This window comes from Aricia agestis, chromosome 6 (assembly GCF_905147365.1).
Source record: "Aricia agestis chromosome 6, ilAriAges1.1, whole genome shotgun sequence".
Taxonomy (NCBI): domain Eukaryota; kingdom Metazoa; phylum Arthropoda; class Insecta; order Lepidoptera; family Lycaenidae; genus Aricia; species Aricia agestis.
Window position 1 is genome coordinate 12,723,453 of NC_056411.1, and position 16,856 is coordinate 12,740,308.

The 16,856-nt window shown below is 40.8% G+C and overlaps 1 protein-coding gene across 1 annotated transcript in view; it reads left to right on the forward strand.

The window, feature by feature from the left end:
* Window positions 1-16,856, forward strand: part of LOC121728328 — a 54,178-nt gene that overhangs the window by 34,453 nt on the left and 2,869 nt on the right. Inside the window, exons 37-66 of the mRNA XM_042116486.1 lie at window positions 211-309; window positions 456-608; window positions 1,172-1,378; window positions 1,611-1,769; window positions 2,111-2,346; window positions 2,447-2,558; window positions 2,764-2,934; window positions 3,217-3,359; window positions 3,640-3,745; window positions 3,966-4,099; window positions 4,272-4,470; window positions 4,988-5,208; window positions 5,787-5,922; window positions 6,088-6,465; window positions 7,053-7,298; window positions 7,625-7,861; window positions 8,358-8,690; window positions 8,991-9,156; window positions 9,743-10,673; window positions 10,873-11,068; window positions 11,303-11,436; window positions 11,790-12,031; window positions 12,394-12,596; window positions 13,145-13,301; window positions 13,750-13,979; window positions 14,297-14,421; window positions 14,829-15,023; window positions 15,229-15,350; window positions 15,714-15,862; window positions 16,370-16,481. Of these exons, the coding sequence (XP_041972420.1) occupies window positions 211-309; window positions 456-608; window positions 1,172-1,378; window positions 1,611-1,769; window positions 2,111-2,346; window positions 2,447-2,558; window positions 2,764-2,934; window positions 3,217-3,359; window positions 3,640-3,745; window positions 3,966-4,099; window positions 4,272-4,470; window positions 4,988-5,208; window positions 5,787-5,922; window positions 6,088-6,465; window positions 7,053-7,298; window positions 7,625-7,861; window positions 8,358-8,690; window positions 8,991-9,156; window positions 9,743-10,673; window positions 10,873-11,068; window positions 11,303-11,436; window positions 11,790-12,031; window positions 12,394-12,596; window positions 13,145-13,301; window positions 13,750-13,979; window positions 14,297-14,421; window positions 14,829-15,023; window positions 15,229-15,350; window positions 15,714-15,862; window positions 16,370-16,481 (6,232 nt within the window). The remainder of the gene's footprint in view (window positions 1-210; window positions 310-455; window positions 609-1,171; window positions 1,379-1,610; window positions 1,770-2,110; window positions 2,347-2,446; window positions 2,559-2,763; window positions 2,935-3,216; window positions 3,360-3,639; window positions 3,746-3,965; window positions 4,100-4,271; window positions 4,471-4,987; window positions 5,209-5,786; window positions 5,923-6,087; window positions 6,466-7,052; window positions 7,299-7,624; window positions 7,862-8,357; window positions 8,691-8,990; window positions 9,157-9,742; window positions 10,674-10,872; window positions 11,069-11,302; window positions 11,437-11,789; window positions 12,032-12,393; window positions 12,597-13,144; window positions 13,302-13,749; window positions 13,980-14,296; window positions 14,422-14,828; window positions 15,024-15,228; window positions 15,351-15,713; window positions 15,863-16,369; window positions 16,482-16,856) is intronic.

The following is a 16,856-nucleotide window of genomic DNA, read 5'->3' on the forward strand; positions in this document are numbered from 1 at the left end:
ATATTTAATACTTTTATACTATACATATATTTAAGATTTTTATTATATCATACACATATTTAATACACATCCAGACCCGGGAACATTGAAAACTTTTTGTTCCGTCGGCGGGATTCGAACCCGCGACCCCCGGCTTGAGCTACCAACGCGCTCACCACTGAGCCACAGAGGTCAGATTTTAAATACAAGCATTTGCTTTTTTTTTTTCAGTTTGTAGGCCCTGACGAAGAAGACATTATAGAAGCGAATGCAACACTCCATTTACCCGAGAAACCACCTATTGTGCTGACAGATGTTTTCATTCTTGAGGTAAAATATTTCAAAGGTTTTTTAAGTATGTAAACCGCTTCATACGTCCACTGAGACGTATGTACGCCCGCTTGCGTCTTGGCACGTGTCAATGTGTACAAGGAGCAAACGCATACTAGTAATTATTAACATTTCTGTTTTTACAGGAATACACAGTAATGAGAAACACCCTGAACTTAGTGACTCCGTTCCAAGCTGTCAAGGAGCTGAAGTCCGTGTATACAGTGGACATCACTATTGGAGAGAAGTTCAACGTTACATGGGTCGCACTACTTTACAATGGGACATATTGGCATGAGGTACGTTTAAAATATTCCAAAGCTATTTAAATTATTAGTCAATTAACCGTTTCGTTCCTTCTTCGTTGCTTTCTTTCTTGTGATATTTCAGTTATTTTTTTTAATATGTCTTCTTCTTTTAAAGCGGGAAAGAGAAATAAGATAAAATATTAATCTACTGGAATACGCTCTCAAATCCGTTGTGTCGAAAAATTTTTGCCATAAAAACTATAATACTATGTCCTTTACCGTCTCTCAATGTATCTCCATAACAAATTTCGTCTGAATCGGTTCAGCCGACATATCTGACAGACAAACATATTTTCGCTAATTATTATTATTAAGGATTTTGGGGGCTATAGCCAAAGTCCCTTTCGTTAAAAACGATGACGAAATTCGTTATCAAAATGTATGGGATTTGACATTAGTCTTCGCAAGCGAAATGTCATTTAGCGATGACTTATGTCAAACCGCATACATTTTGTTAACGAATTTCGTCATCGTTTTTAACGAAAGATTCTTTGTCTAAGGGGGCTGTTTACAAAAGTGGGTGTAACAGAAGTATCCATTGATCATTTCCACAGATTTCCTACAAGACGTTCTACATGAACGAGATAGGGGAGGACGATGCGTACCGCGCGCACTTGGCGTCCGTGGCGGTAGCGACACCGCTGGCGGTGCTGCCGGCGCTCGAGGCGCGCGTGTCCGCCCGGCTGGAGGGCGCGCTGTGGAAGCTCGCGGCAGACCTCGCCATGCCGTCGTTTAGCGTCACGTCGAGAGCGCGCCTCGAGGTAACACACATGCACACAAATAAAAGAGATAGGCGAGGACTATGTCTACGTTACGTTCGTAGTTATACATAAGCATTCGAACACACACATATTTATGAAGTACGCGGAGTCATTATATACTCTTCTTAGGGAGTGTCGTGGTTTTCATGGAGTGAATATATTATGCGATTGTTATTTTACATTTGAGTATTATTATGCATAATCATATTTAAAACTATATATATGTTTTTAGTTGGATGACCCATTCGTGGAGACGTCTGGCAGTCTGAATCTAACATCGCCGTACCTCGAGGACTACTTCATCAAGATGGAATTCAAGAAAGATTTCTCTGACCTTGAGAATGTCCTCGGTGGTGGTATACAAATAGAACAAGGCGATCAAAATAATTATGTAAGTTTCAAATGACAGAAACAAATTAATGTAGTTTAATAATTTTAAAAATAATTACAAATTAATAAAAATAATTTTAAATCTTTAAAACTTTTGTAGCATCAGAAATTGATTTACGGACAGATGTGGAACTTACGACCGTCATCCGTCCTTGGATCGATTTCGTAAGATCTGATAATATGATCCCTATGAATCAATTTCTTTAACAGAAGAACTATAATTTATTATAATAATTTATTACGCAATACATTATAGTTATAATTTATTATAACTATAATGTATTGCGTAATTAACTCGTACTTAAATGCTACCCAAATTTAAATCAAACAAATTGAAATCAGGTATTCGCCGACGTGGTATGGCGACCGCCGCCGTCCCGCTACATCCGGTTCAAAGCCCGCGGTGCTCTAGTTCCGGTTCTCTCCCCGGCGGAAACAGCCCTACTGTACAGTGAAGAGAACAATCAGAAAACCCTGACGGTAGACTTCAACAGCGAAAACAACTTCTACTCCCTGAAGGCTGATCAGTGGCCGTCCTCTATCAGCGTGACTCTTAGTAGTCCACATAAGGGTCTAAGGTATTTTTTTTTAAATACAAGCTTATGGCTTAGCTAAACGGAAACATATTTTTATCGTTTCAGCCTAATTAATTTGATTTACAATTTGTTTTGTTAACAGGGCAATGAAAATCCTAGGAGAATTTGAAAAAGATGACATTAGAGGCTCCTTTGTGAGTGATACCCTGGAGTACAGCATAACTGGAAAAGTTATCAATCGACAACCTTTAGAGGTAAGTTTTTGTTTATATAATACAATCTACCAGCACATAATATGCATTTCGATTACATTAACTAAGAGCCGATTCAAATTTTTTGAATCCGCTACGTCTTAAGTGACATTTACAAGATTTGCATTGGCACTTGCCAAAAGATCCTTATAGGACTGTGAATGACAAACGAAACTTTGTTTTCTTCATTATGTAACAATCTTTCTAGATGGCCCTAACACTCGTCCCCAAGGGCCAAGGGCAGCCCATATCGGTGCGCGTGAAGTTCACTGCGGACACAACCACATATGGCGTGTCCGCGCACGTAGCCGAGCCCGTACAAGCAACCGCGCACGCACGAGCGGACTTCCAACAGAACTTCACCGATATATCCTTCAAGGTAATAATTTTGTGTTTTGGTTAAACATTTTGTTATTCATAACGACATTTTTTATTCATAAAATAAATAACCCTTCTCTCTCTTCTCTCGCCGACTAACTGCTAACTGCTAAGGTCCTTCCTAATATTTACTTAAATATATTTTGAAAGGAGTATCTTTTATACAATAAAATCGAACGTAACAAACTAGATTTTAGATATAATATATCAAAACTTTCAAATTGTTTTTAGGTACTACAAAATAACATCTACTTTTATCTTAATTTTCTACTTCGTTTGACAGGTCGATTTGCCCAAGATGAAGGCTAAGGAGATATACATAAAGTCTCGCGTAGACATGTACCCCGGTCTGCGGCGCGTAGTGAGCGTACAGGCGGCCACGCCCCTACAGAAACTTAGCTTTGTTAAGGCTGACGCTGATTTTATGTGAGTTTGTTCAGTGTATCTGCAGGGTTATTACGTATATCTTGCAACAGTAGTACTACAGGCGATTGACAGCAGTTGCCTATTATCTGCTGTCTGTCAGAATTTTTGTATACAAAATTAATTAGAGACAGCAGATATTCTATCGCAAGAACATTTTCAGTAATCACCATGCCGGCTTGACAAAAATGTATCATTACAATCAACTAAACTTATTTTTGTTGATGTAACTCTAATAAACAAAAAAATAATACTATGCTAATTGCATAAACGATTGTTTCAGATTTGGACCGAAAACAGGTTACTTATTGTGTAAATACGAACTACCAGACATGAAAGGTGATGGGGATCTAAAGTGGAGTTTCCTTCTACAAGATTTGTTTATTCGAGTAAGTTTTAAAAATGGTACTAACCAATAACTGCAACTTTTATTTAAAACTATAACTCTATAATATAAGTTATAAATTTTATATTACTTGGGCCTTTTTACATGTCTAAATTGACACCTCCTTTATCAAAATTAGACAAGTAGTACAGTCGGTCCATTGCAAAACATTGTCTTTATTTACTTTGTTGCAGTCGGTTAAAAAATTTACGATATTGTTTTAGGCTTTAGGTAAACAGCTGGTAAAGCAAATACACAGGAGCATAGACTTGGACATATTCTTCGGCAACGATACTCTGCCCGATGGACTACCTCGGACCAACGCGGGCTTCAGAATGGACTTGGACCATGTGTGGCAGTGAGTGAACATTTTAATTCATTATTTATTTTTCTTCACCTTAAATCTTTTAGGTATCTATAGTATGGACAGAAATCAAGATATCACACGAACAGCTTTGTGGCACGAAAAGACCTTGAACTTTAAAATTACTGTGTTACTATTTACGAAAAATATTTTTTATGTTCTTTAGAATCGGTGGTAACGCATCATTCGGTCTCGCGATGGACCGTCGTATGGCGCTCGCTGTCAACGCAATACTCCCTCGACCGAACATAGACGTGCACTCGTTGCGTGTGGACGCGAGAGCCGCAGAGGCGTCGCGCCCGCTCGAGCTGCGTGCACTGTACACCACGGACAAGACAAAAATTCGAGCCGGTGTCACTGCAACGGTAAATTTAGTTTCGTATTAAAGATAATAATAAATAATGGAGTGCCATATCCATGAACGCAATGCTCCCACGATCGTTTATATACGTGCACTCGTTGCGTGTGGACGCGAGAGCCGCAGAGGCGTCACGCCCGCTCGAGCTGCGTGTACTATATACACCACGGACAAGACTAAAGTGCGCGCCGCTGTCACTGTAACGGTAAATATGGTATTATAACAAAGTAATGATATTATTATAATGGAGTGCCGAATCATAAATTCTTTGCGTGTGGACGCGAACGTACCCTAGTTGCGTCGCGCTCGCACTATATACCACATACTTCCAAGGCTATTGGTAAAAGGTAACGGCGATAGTGGATATTTGTATCAATGAATTGATGGTCTTTAACTATTAAAAAAAATTTATAAAACCATCAATTACAGTTAAAATATTATGGTTTTGGGCATTTTGGCCACTAAATCTATCTCTAACTTGTGTTCACACTATTGTTCCTCTTTCAAATCTTATACCCTTGCAGGTATTACAAGGCCTTGAAAGTTTCGACGGTAACTCGACAATAACATGGACGTCAAACTCTGCGTACAAGAACGTGGACAACTTAGTCTCTTACCGCTGGGAAGGCAACTACTCCAAGTATCTCGACTATGTGCTGAACACGCCTTACTATGTCGGCCAGCCCACCTTCTCCCTTAAGGGCTCCTACCAGAAGGATTTGGTCCACCACTACGATGTTCTCAAGTAAGTTGAATATTACCACCGTAAAAAGAGAAATTAAAATGACATTAGATTTGGAAGTGCAGAAATCATAAAAAAAACTATTTGATCCATAACTCAATTTACGAATACAACGCTTTTAAAATATCTATGGAAATTGTAGAGCAACAAATGCACAGTCAATCATTTACGCAACGTTAATACAACTTCGTGTTTTGTTCGTGTATCTTTTAGTGTTACATACCCGATATGACACGACATTTTTACTTATTTCACTTATTTCGCATATAAGTCTAAAGATATTTTACAGAGTTATGCGTGTTTCGTACAAATTAATTGATGTTTTAACTTATAAGCTGACTGCACTTTTTCCATCGCCCATCACCGTACGCGCCGTACGGGTCGGACGCACCGTATTGTAATTTGTACACGTAATGCAGCGCGTACGGTGCGGACGAATATGCGAGATTTCACATTATTTCATACAACTAATTCTAAAATGCGACGCGTTCGGCGCGTGCGTGCTGATAAATATGCGATAACCTTTACATTACTGTAAAACAAGCCATAAATTATCATAATCAATAGCTTGTATTTTTTAGGGGTATGATGTATCGCCCAGGCAACAGTCAAATAGGAGAGCTGGATCTTCGCTACGGAGGTTTTAAACACACTGACGGACATTTCAACTTCTCAACACCCTTCCACACTCTTCCATGGTTAAAGTCTATATTTAATGTAAGTATAACTCGCTAAGTACCTGTTGTGTCGTCTTTCTAATATTATGTTACTTTTTAATGGTTTTTTTTGTGCAATAAAGTGTAAAATAAATAAAAAATAAGCTAATAAATATTCATAATTATTTTACATACATTTAAAACTATAATATTCCATACCCTACAGATAAATAATGAAGAAGAAACGTCTGACAACAAAGTAGACTTGTTCTGGCCGAACAAAACTGCGACCATAAACACGACACATAAGTACCAGAAACAAGAGAAAGGCTTCACGCAGACTGGAGCTATTTCTATGTCTATTCCATTGAACACTAGCCATTTGGTCAACACGGAGTACTACTATCTGGAGGGCGACAAAACAAGTAATGGAAACGCGACGATTGACTTCGATAACGAAAGATTCGTAAAGAGTTCGTTCAATCAAGTTCTGAGTAAGAGTGAGAGGAATCTGGACCTTGCTACTATGGATATAGAGGTGGAAAACGTGCACACACCTGTCGGAATTAAATACATCCGAGAATTTGATGATACTGGCAGCATTGTAAGTAATCTATAATTTTCTTACTACTGTTTAATACTTGTTACTAAGGCAGAATATATTTGAGGTACGTGGGACTACGTGGCAGAGCCATGCTCTAGGTGGGAGAGCCATGCTTCGGCACGAATGGGCCGGCTCGACCGGAGAAATACCACGTTCTCACAGAAAACCGGCGTGAAACAGCGCTTGCGCTGTGTTTCGCCGAGTGAGTGAGTTTTCCGGAGGCCCAATCCCCTAACCCCTACCCTATTCCCTTCCTTACCCTCCCCTATTCCCTTCCCTTCCCTAAACTCCCCTATTACCCTATTCCCTCTTAAAAGGCCGGCAACGCACCTGCAGCTTTTCTGATGCTGCGAGTGTCCATTGGCGACGGAAGTTGCTTTCCATCAGGTGACCCGTTTGCTCGTTTGCCCCCTTATTTCATTAAAAAAAAGGTAAAACTCCTTTTGGCGCATCGAATGTGAAATTTCAAGGGTGCGTCAAAACTGCTTCACAACGTGGCAGTACTATTATGAGGTAACAATTTTGGTTTTCAAATGATGAACGCAATAATCACTCTTTTGCTACATGTAATTTATATTTTATTTCAGGACGTAAAACAAGCAACGATATTCCATCTCCACAACGCGACGAAATTCAACGTGACGGGCAAGTTGGACGTGCACACGTACGAGATCGGGAAAGTCATCAAACTGACTGCGATCCAGGGGAACCGTACCTGGAAGTTCGACAACAAGTACGAGGCTGTTGACAACGAGCTGAAGCAGGGATCGAAAGTCACGTGGGCCGAGGATGTCTGGATCAATTATGACATTCACGTGACGAATTTGAGTGTGGTGAGAATATTATACTGTATTCGAATTTCGAAATATGTATTCAATCGTCATCAGATTAGCCAATTGATCTCCCATCAATCACTGACGTATCGATTGAATGTTAAATTCCTAAATATAAGGCTATCAATATTTGAAAGAAGTCTGGAAGTTTCTCGCAACTTTATTGCGCTTAAATTCGTTTAAAACGATAGTATATGCTTGCGAAGAAAAATCTTATATCCTGTTCAAGATTATTATTCAAAGTCGTTTCAGCGCTTAAGGTAAAAAAGTAAAAAAAAATATATAGTTTATTTATGTAAAAAATTCTAATAAAATTTTTCTGTCAGGCGGACACGGAATCCCAGCGCGCGGTGCTCAGAGTGAACTATCCTCGACGCGAGTTTGCGCTGACGGGCGAGTACAGTCTGCAGGACGCGTCGTTGGATGCGCACGCGCAGCTGTTGTGGAACGTGCGCGCCGAGAACAACACGGCGGAGTTACGTGCGCGCTGGGACAGCCCGCCCGTACCCGAGGGTACACGACACGATGTGAAGTTGGCGTTATCGCATCCGTCCTTCAGAAAGGTAATACGTCATTGTAAGATTTAAAATACTTGTTTACTGTGAAACGTGCGCACCGAGAACAACACGGCGCAGTTGCGTACGCGCTGGGACAGCCCGCCTGTACCAAAGGGTACGACATAATATGATGTGAAGTTAGCGCCGTCGCATACGTCGTTTAGAAAGGTACAGACGTCTTTTAGAGCGTTTTAGATGTCTATCCGTAATTTTGATTAAAGATCCAAATATCTTTAAGGCCTTTTAGGTGGCTACTCAGTTGTCTAGCCATAATTTTAATGGGTCAAGAGTTCTCTTCTTTGTAGACAAGACGTCTTGAAAACTTGTCAAAAATTACAGACTGATTATGATATTAGTGGAATGCTGAAATATGTGCGCAGTACACAGAATATACTTACTGTTTTTAACTCTCATAACCCAGTGGGCCGGAAAAGCATTGTTACTGCATTGTAGATGTCTTTCTTACATTGACTGTGTCTTTAAAATTCCAAATTCATTTCAGGACGTAACACTAGAAGGACAATACGTGTCAACGCCTTCGGTCATGTCGAACTTATCTCTTGAGTTGCAATACTCGGACTACGAAAACGAATACTTGAAACTCAAGTCCATTCTCACTGACAACTCTAACGGCCCAATACGAGACTACAAGTTCGCTCTCAAGTGCACGCATCCTTCAACGAGTTTGGACCTTGATATGGTATCAGATGTGAACTTACATAGCCGCTGGTACAACCTATACAACTACTACAGGTTCCAAAAGACTATGTTCTACGAGAAGTTGAGAAGCAACAGGCTGTTGGTGGATTTGAACAACAACTCTGTTAATTGGGAGGTGAGTTACATATTATGTGTAGTACTTTAGAATTTTGGCCTCTTTTTCAAGACACTATATTTAATTTATTCGAAATTATTTTGTATTGTGTCGTTGCGTCGCTTAATAATATTTAATGTTATGGACAAGATTTCTTGGTTTAAGTATCTAAGTTTATATTAATTATCAATATTAAAAAAAAAGGTTATTTTGTATGTATGTACTACTTTTGTGCCTCGATACTCTATATTTGATACGTTTAGACTTAGGAAAAAACATGAAAAACAAAGCTGTACTCTGAATTACCAAAAAACATTTTAGCGTCAAAACGAAACATACTTCTACAAAGTGAATGGGTCTTGGGAGCTGACGTACCCGCACTACCGCGCGCGCGGCGTCGTCGTGCGTCCCGACGCCAACGACACCATGTACGCCGAGCTCTCCATGCGAGACAAGGCGGTTTGGGCGCATTATAATAGTACGGACGGTGAGTCTTGATACTTCCATAATCCATATTATTTAAATACTTTACTCAATAGCACGAATGGTGAGACTTGATACTTCCATAATCTATAAAATACTTTACTCAATAGCACGGACGGTGTGACTTGATACTTCCGAAATCCATATCTAGTGAAGACGAACGGACATCGGAGGCTGTGTACACCACCTCCTCCTCCCCTCAACGCGTCCGTGGTCCAGTAGCTTAGAACGCGGCTCTTGACTCGGAGGTTGTGGGTTCGATTCCCGCGTTGGAAACTTGTTACTTCCAAGTTTGGTTAGGAGAATGCAGGCTGATCACCTGATTTTGTTGATGATCCATGCGTCGAATGGACATGTAAAAAGTCAGTCCGGCGCCTGATCTCTCGCCAGTCGTGAGTCACGTCAGAGAGTGCTCTTGTGTACTGCGCACACACTGGGGCACTATAAAATTAGTCCTGCGTAACTGGCCTGATTTCAATGAAACCGGCCACAGTCACCGAAACCGGTATGGGAGTTATTAGTATTATGTGTACACCACCTCTTATTTCAGTTGTAGCATCAAGCGCTAAAACATTTGCCTTCCATTTCAGACATCTCATACCACACGATTGGAAAGATCATTGACACGCGATCAGCGAGATTGGACGCGTGGCGGAACTACGATGACGTCATAACTGTGGATTTAGCTTCGTACGTGCGTTTAAACCACTCGCGCCTGCTCACTAGCGCCGTGGTGTGGCGGCCCGAAATGTTTGGAGAAGCTAAGTCCCAAGCCGTCTACGTACTAAAGCTGTTATATTCCCAAATAAACGAAACACTAGTCATAGTCAAGGAAGCGCCCATGGAAGCTCACGTCGCTCTCAGAAATATCTGGAACGACGCAAAACCGCGAGTCCGCGATTTCCTCGACGATTTGAACGATATGCACGTGATCAAGGACGATTTAGACGAGTTTGAACGATTCCTGAACGAGTCGTACGACAATAACGACTTTTATGTAAAAGATATCGTAGAGTTTACGTACTATGTTCTCGACGAGATGGCTATAAGGAACCATTTGGAGAGTCTTCCAGGATTTGTCAATGACATGTGGGGAATGATGGGTAACACAAGCAGATCCATCAAACAGAGCCTAACGTTCGTAGTCGACTCAATTAAAGCGTCGTACTCGAATTTCCTGGAATCGATTAATAAAATACTCGAAGCGGATTTGATGGAGCTCGTATCGGAGAAACTGGAGTCCATGATAATGCAGTACGATAACTTTATTCGGCATCTTCATATGAAGTTTTTGGAGTACTGGGAGGAGACCTGGGTGAATGCTACCACTCGGCTGTCCAAATATTGGCATGATCTACTTAAGTCCATTGAACCGCTGTTTTTTAAGGTCGTACATTATACTGAAGGTTTCGTTGTGACTATATGGAAGGGAGTGATGGATTTCTTCCACGAGAGAACGGCTGAACTGACTGATACACCATACTTCAATTACGTATCGACTTTTGGTCATGAAATGGATCGGTAAGTGTTAAGTGTTTCACTTTTTTTGCTTAAAAAGTAGATGTCATGTGATTACAATATGTATATTTTTTCAATTTATCATTGATGGTAACTGATAAGTGATATCTCTTTTATTATTCAAAATAAAAGAGAAGGAATGATGTTTACACAATAAACCAAACTACGAGAAGCATGCTTAAACAAGTGCTATCTTTCACAGAATATACAAAGATCTAGTGAACAACGACATTATAACAAACATAAAGAAATACTCCAAGAAACTGTGGAACGTGGTATGGGGTAAGATAGAGAAGTATTTACCATTCACGGACGAGTTCATGCAGCTCTATAACGAGTTTAAAAACGCCTGGGAAACATTCCTCAAGACGCCACAAGTGGAATACGTCAGGGCAAAGGTATGATTTTGTTTAAAAGTAAATTTATTTTAAGTTGATTGATATAGGTTTAAATCAATGTATAACGAGAATTAACAATATTACTAATAAAATAATTTACACAGTAAAAAACGATGGTGTGCTTGTCTTTTTCCGCCACATTGGAAAAGTCACGTGACATGCAGAGAAAGACACCAAATACGTTAAGATAATTGCGCAGCGTATAAAGCGTTACAAATACGATTTCAATTTTAGTACAACGAGGCATATGAACGTCTAAAATGGTGGTATGATTACTTCCTAATTGGCGAGTCTTGCGACACCGTTTGGGAGATCCTATACGCCAAGCTGACAGATTTGGCCAAGACAGCGCTGCAGTATGAAGAGATGTAAGTTAACTAGTAACTACTTTACTCCAATTCTGCTATTTAAGTCAAACAAAGCTGTGTTGTACAGATTTAATATAGTTTCGATGCGGTTTCGGTATAAAGGTATAATAAAACAACAAAATTGTAAAATAAAATAAAAAAAACAATGTCAAACCAACATGACGTGACATGTTGTTCTTATTGACCAACACTAAATTGAAACTTACTCATATATAATTTTGTATGGTTGAAACTTCATAAGCTTTGTTCGGAATGTGTACCAGTAGAAATCTATCCCGCTAGAATTAACCGGCAAAACAAACTTAAATGGGCGCTATCTTTTAGCAAAAGTATCAACTAACATCTATTTTCAGCCACCGCACACCGAAAACCAATTTCATCTTCGACCCGCGCAAAGGCGAGATCCTCCTAGAACAGAAGCTGCCGATGTCCTGGCACGCGTTCAACCAGACCCCGGACTTCAGTGAAGTTAGCGAGTACCGCGCCGTGCGGGACACGCTCGACCAATGGCTGACGAGCAACAGGTCGATATGGGCGTATTATTACGAGATACGTCCATATCTCGACCTCAACAACGTCATACCGCCGTTTGATGGTAAGAATTATACAAAAGCCGTTTTATCATATAATTTCATGTCATTAAACAAGTGTAATGGCGCATAATTAATTTAAATTATTGGGTTAGCGCGATTAAACGAATACACACAATGCGAAAATAAGCGTTGTAACAATTATTACGTTGAGTTACGTCGAGTAAAGAAGATGCCCAAGGGAATTTCGGGATCTTAAGGTCTAAGGACCAGTGTCGCAAATTCTTAGTAGGCAGAGGCTTACGAGCACGCGGACCAACCATGTCTTTAATTTCCGCATTAAAGTTCCCGATAACCAAATATTTTTCTAGACAATAAACATGATAGGCCCTCAAGCGTGTCGAACTAAACATATATCCTATTACAGGTATAGCGATCGTGACAGCGGGCGGCACCCTAGTGACGTTCGACAAGGAGGTCATAACGGTGACGCAAGCGGGCACGTACTTACTGACGCGCGCCGCAAACCATGACAACTTCACTGCGCTGCTCGATGCTGCGGAGCCGGGCAGATACAACGTGTTGCTGCTATCTAGAAGCCATCTCATATCTATAGACCTGTATAAACAAGTGAGTGACATTGAGGCACTGCACCCGTGTAGAAATATTAGAAGTGACGCTGACGAGGACGTTATTGCACCGCAAATCGTGACAACTTAGGGTCTATACAGACGAACTGCAATCCAACCGCAAATTGCAGTTCAAGTGCAGTTTGCAGTTGACACGACTGCAATAGAACTGCAAACCATTATCAACTGCATTCAAACTGCACTTGAACAGCAATTTGCGGCTGGATTGCAGTTGAAATGCGGTCTGTCTGTATAGACCCTTAATTGTTCTGCTAGGAACCGTTGTTTGATATGACAATTATTATTTATATTTTCAACTTTTATACCAATTAAGTTTGGCTATTCGTTTTGTGTTCAACTGACTATACGCCTTAAATACGGCTCCAATAAAGGCGTGTTTTGATGTTGCTTGTACCATTGCGATTCATAATCAGTCTACTAAGTTGTACCAATGATAAGTCAGACCTGTTATAGGCAATCAGTCTGCCGCGTATATTATGTTTCATACCTGATATTAAAAAATATATTTTTTAAATCTGTGCTCACCAGCAAGTGACACTGGACCGCTCGGTGCCGCTGAACCTGCCGGCGGCGGTGGACGGGCTGGTGGTGGACCGGCAGGGCGACACCATCACGGTGGAGGGCGCAGCCGGCCTCGCTGTGGAGTGCCATCTGGTGTTCCGCACATGCAAGCTACAGGTGTCCGGTAAGTAATGTAGGAGTTTACGTATAATGGTGGATCGCGGACTTACATAATTTGGTTACGTTAAGACTTAAGACTTCAGAGCCCAGAAGAGATCACTTTATTTGACATAACTCTACCAAAAAACTTTAACATTAGTAAATCCCGTAGTCCTCACACCTCTTCTGTCATTGGTTGCTTGTTGAAACCAGCTGTATAAATGATCGGATCGGTAATAAGAAATAAGAGTGACTTTTTATACTCCCATTACACGTGTCAATTTTTGTCTATGAAAGAATCAGCCGACGTTACCATTGGTGAATTTACATTCCATTCTTGCTACCTGTTCCAAAGAATGGCTTATTTATTTGTGAATTGCGACACATCGTGAAGTAACATGGGTATTGACACTGAGTTTTAATTTAACGATCCAGTTGCATACTGTTAAATGTTTTTTTTTTTAATTTCCCAGGTTGGCACTACGCCACTCTCGGCGGTCTGCTAGGGACGTACAACAACGAGCAATTTGACGAGCACAATCTACCTGACGGCACTTCAGCCGCGACCGACGCGGCGCTCGCGCGCGGCTGGGCCGTCGTCCAAACGGATATGAACGCAACCGTCATGCAGACTGTCGACGAGACGCAGTGCGCCAAGTTCTTCAGCAACAAAGTGTCGCCTCTGCATCCTTGCTTCTCTGTGGTAATTTTTTTATTCTGTTTTTTGTTATTTTGTAAACTGCGATAAAGTAATACTAGAACGAGCAACATCATAACGTATGTCTTCTTGTTTTGCACTTGCAAAGCATAATACGACTCGGCGGCGCATAATGCCGAAGTGTTAAATTGGAACGTGGATTAGTTGTTGGAGTTTGTTTATGCAAAGCCTTGCTGTACTTTAGCGTTAAGCATTATGCGCCCTAATGTTTCAATTAGAAAACACCTTTGTCTTCACAGTATAACACAAAATTTTTATTTTGTTGTGTAAATATAAAATGAACTTTTTTATTTTTATTTTAGATCGACGCAGAACCGTTCTACCATACGTGCGTACGCGGCGGAGAGGCGTGTGCGCTCGCGCATGCGTACCTCGAGCTGTGCGCGCACCAACACGTGCCCACGCATGTACCCGACCATTGTATGCAGTAAGTGGCCAAATACCTTAAAATACTAGAAAAGAGATAAAAGTTGAGAAAGAAGATGTACGCCCAAATTAATCATCAAGGGTCAATTCAGACCGCAACGCGACGTGTAGATGCATTTCTAAATTTGTACTGAATTGACAGATTTGAATGTCGTCTTACGCTATTGAAATCTGTCAAATCCATACAAATTTAGAAATACATCTACGCGTCGCATTGCGTCTGGATTGACCCGAAGAAGCAAGATATGAGAGGTATTGTACCACAATTGTTTTATGCCCGTATATCATCCTATAGTCCAAATAGTGTAAATATTATTATATTGACAGATTATTATTATTTATTAGCTAACAAACTCTGTAGTCTTGAAGAACTAATTATGAAATATTAAAACAAATAAAATATTGTAGGTGCACAACTCCACAAGGGGACACGCTAGAGGAGGGCTCGTTTGTAGAACTCCAAAACCCGCCGATGTCCGTCGACATAGTGTTTGTAGTAGAAGCGCAGGCCTGCAACAGGAACATGCGAAAACTGAAGAATATGGACCTATTCGTGGACACTTTCGACAGCAAACTACAAGAAAACGGCTTCTCCGATAACAGGTACGTGACAACAATATATAAAAAGTGAAAGAAGCAAGTTGTAATAAGCCTTTCAGTATTAAAATCGACGTAATCCGTGAATTTACTCAATACATAACATTATTATAAGCTTTTTAGAAATTTGATTGTATTTTTATGTTCATTTATGTATTCTCAACATACAATATAACCTTGTGCGTAATATATTATGTTTATTTGTGCGCAGGTACGCAGTCGTGGCGTACGGTGGGCGGGGCGTGTACGCTCGCCCGCGCGCGCTCTACGTGCACAACGAACTGTTCGCGGACCCCGTAGATATACCGAGACACTTCGAAACTATTATCTTCGGTGAGTATCTTTGTTATGCACATTATTACTGTCAATTTCTTGACATTTCGTTCTAACCACACTCTTTCTTGTATCACGAAACGCAGTTTAGCGGCGGTTATAAAACATTACAAGTAGAATGTAATGTAACTCAAACATAGTGAAACGTAGCATTATCCTTTACTACTGCGCAATAATATGTTTTGTAACTATTCAAAAAGGGTGCAACAGAAAATAATACCGTACACAAAAGGGGAGGGTAATATTAAAAATAATGCATGACACTTTTTGTACGCTACCTAAATAGCTGTCTATTATATATAATATATATGTCTATTATGTATAACTAACTAACTCATAAAAATCCATAATAATTCCCTACAGAGAAGGAGCAGCCTCGCAACAAGTCGTCGAGTCGCGGGCGGCGGTCGGACGCGGCGGGCGCGCTGCGGTACGCCAGCACGCTGCCGTTCCGTGCGGGCGCGCCGCGGGCGCTGCTGCTCATGCCGTGTGACCGCTGCGGCACCGGCGACGTGAGTATCCCACAGGTGTATTTTGCGACAGACGGATGACAGCAGCGATCTACAGAGAAGGAGCAGTCCTGCAATAAATCAGCGGCGGACGTGCTGCGGTACGCAAGCACGCTGACGTACCGTTGCTGCTCATGCGGTGCGGCCACGGCAGCACCGGCGATGTGAGTATCCGGCAGGTGTACCTTGCGACAGCGATGCAGGAGATGAGCGACAGCCGACAAGCAGTCATGTTTATATTTTTTTACAGGCAGTAATAACTGTAATGTAAAAATCAAAGTATTTGCTGACATACTCCTGTTGCATTGCTGTCGCAAGTTACGTAAATCCTCCTGCCCTGCCAGTATTTTGTTAAACAATAGTAGATGCACGACGAGCCAACACACATGCTAAAAATTGGGAACTACAAAACTTATCAGTTTTCAGACAAGTAAGTCAACTCAAAGTCAGTCAATCTTAGTCAGAAGAAAATTGGCTTCACTTAATTGTGTAAATACCTTTTTTTCACAGCTGGACTATTCGACAATATATCACAACCTGATGGAGAACTCTATAACGCTCCACATACTGATGAACGAGGACTTCACGCTGTCCAAGAAGAGGGTCGCTAAATACTTGTTTGGTAAGTTGATCTTCTATAATAATAGTTCACACCACACATCATAGACGTCAATGTTCAAGACACCTAAGTAATAACGGTAGAAAGTACCCTAGTAGTATGATTTAAGTAGGTAGTTTTAACCTTACTACTAGAGTACCGCGTCGTGCAGTTCCGCTTTCGTGTAGTACGGTTTCGCAAATACAATTTCATCCAAAGGGCAAGACAAGCCATATAAAAAAGCAAAAATGCATATTAACATTTTTGTAACTACGCAGCGGCACAGAATATATATTAGTAGTACCAACAGAAGTCCAACTCGTGAAACCCGTTTAAAAAAATAACAACTCTTGCTACGATACTATAAAGTTCAAATTCCGACCGCGCAGTGCTAGGTGC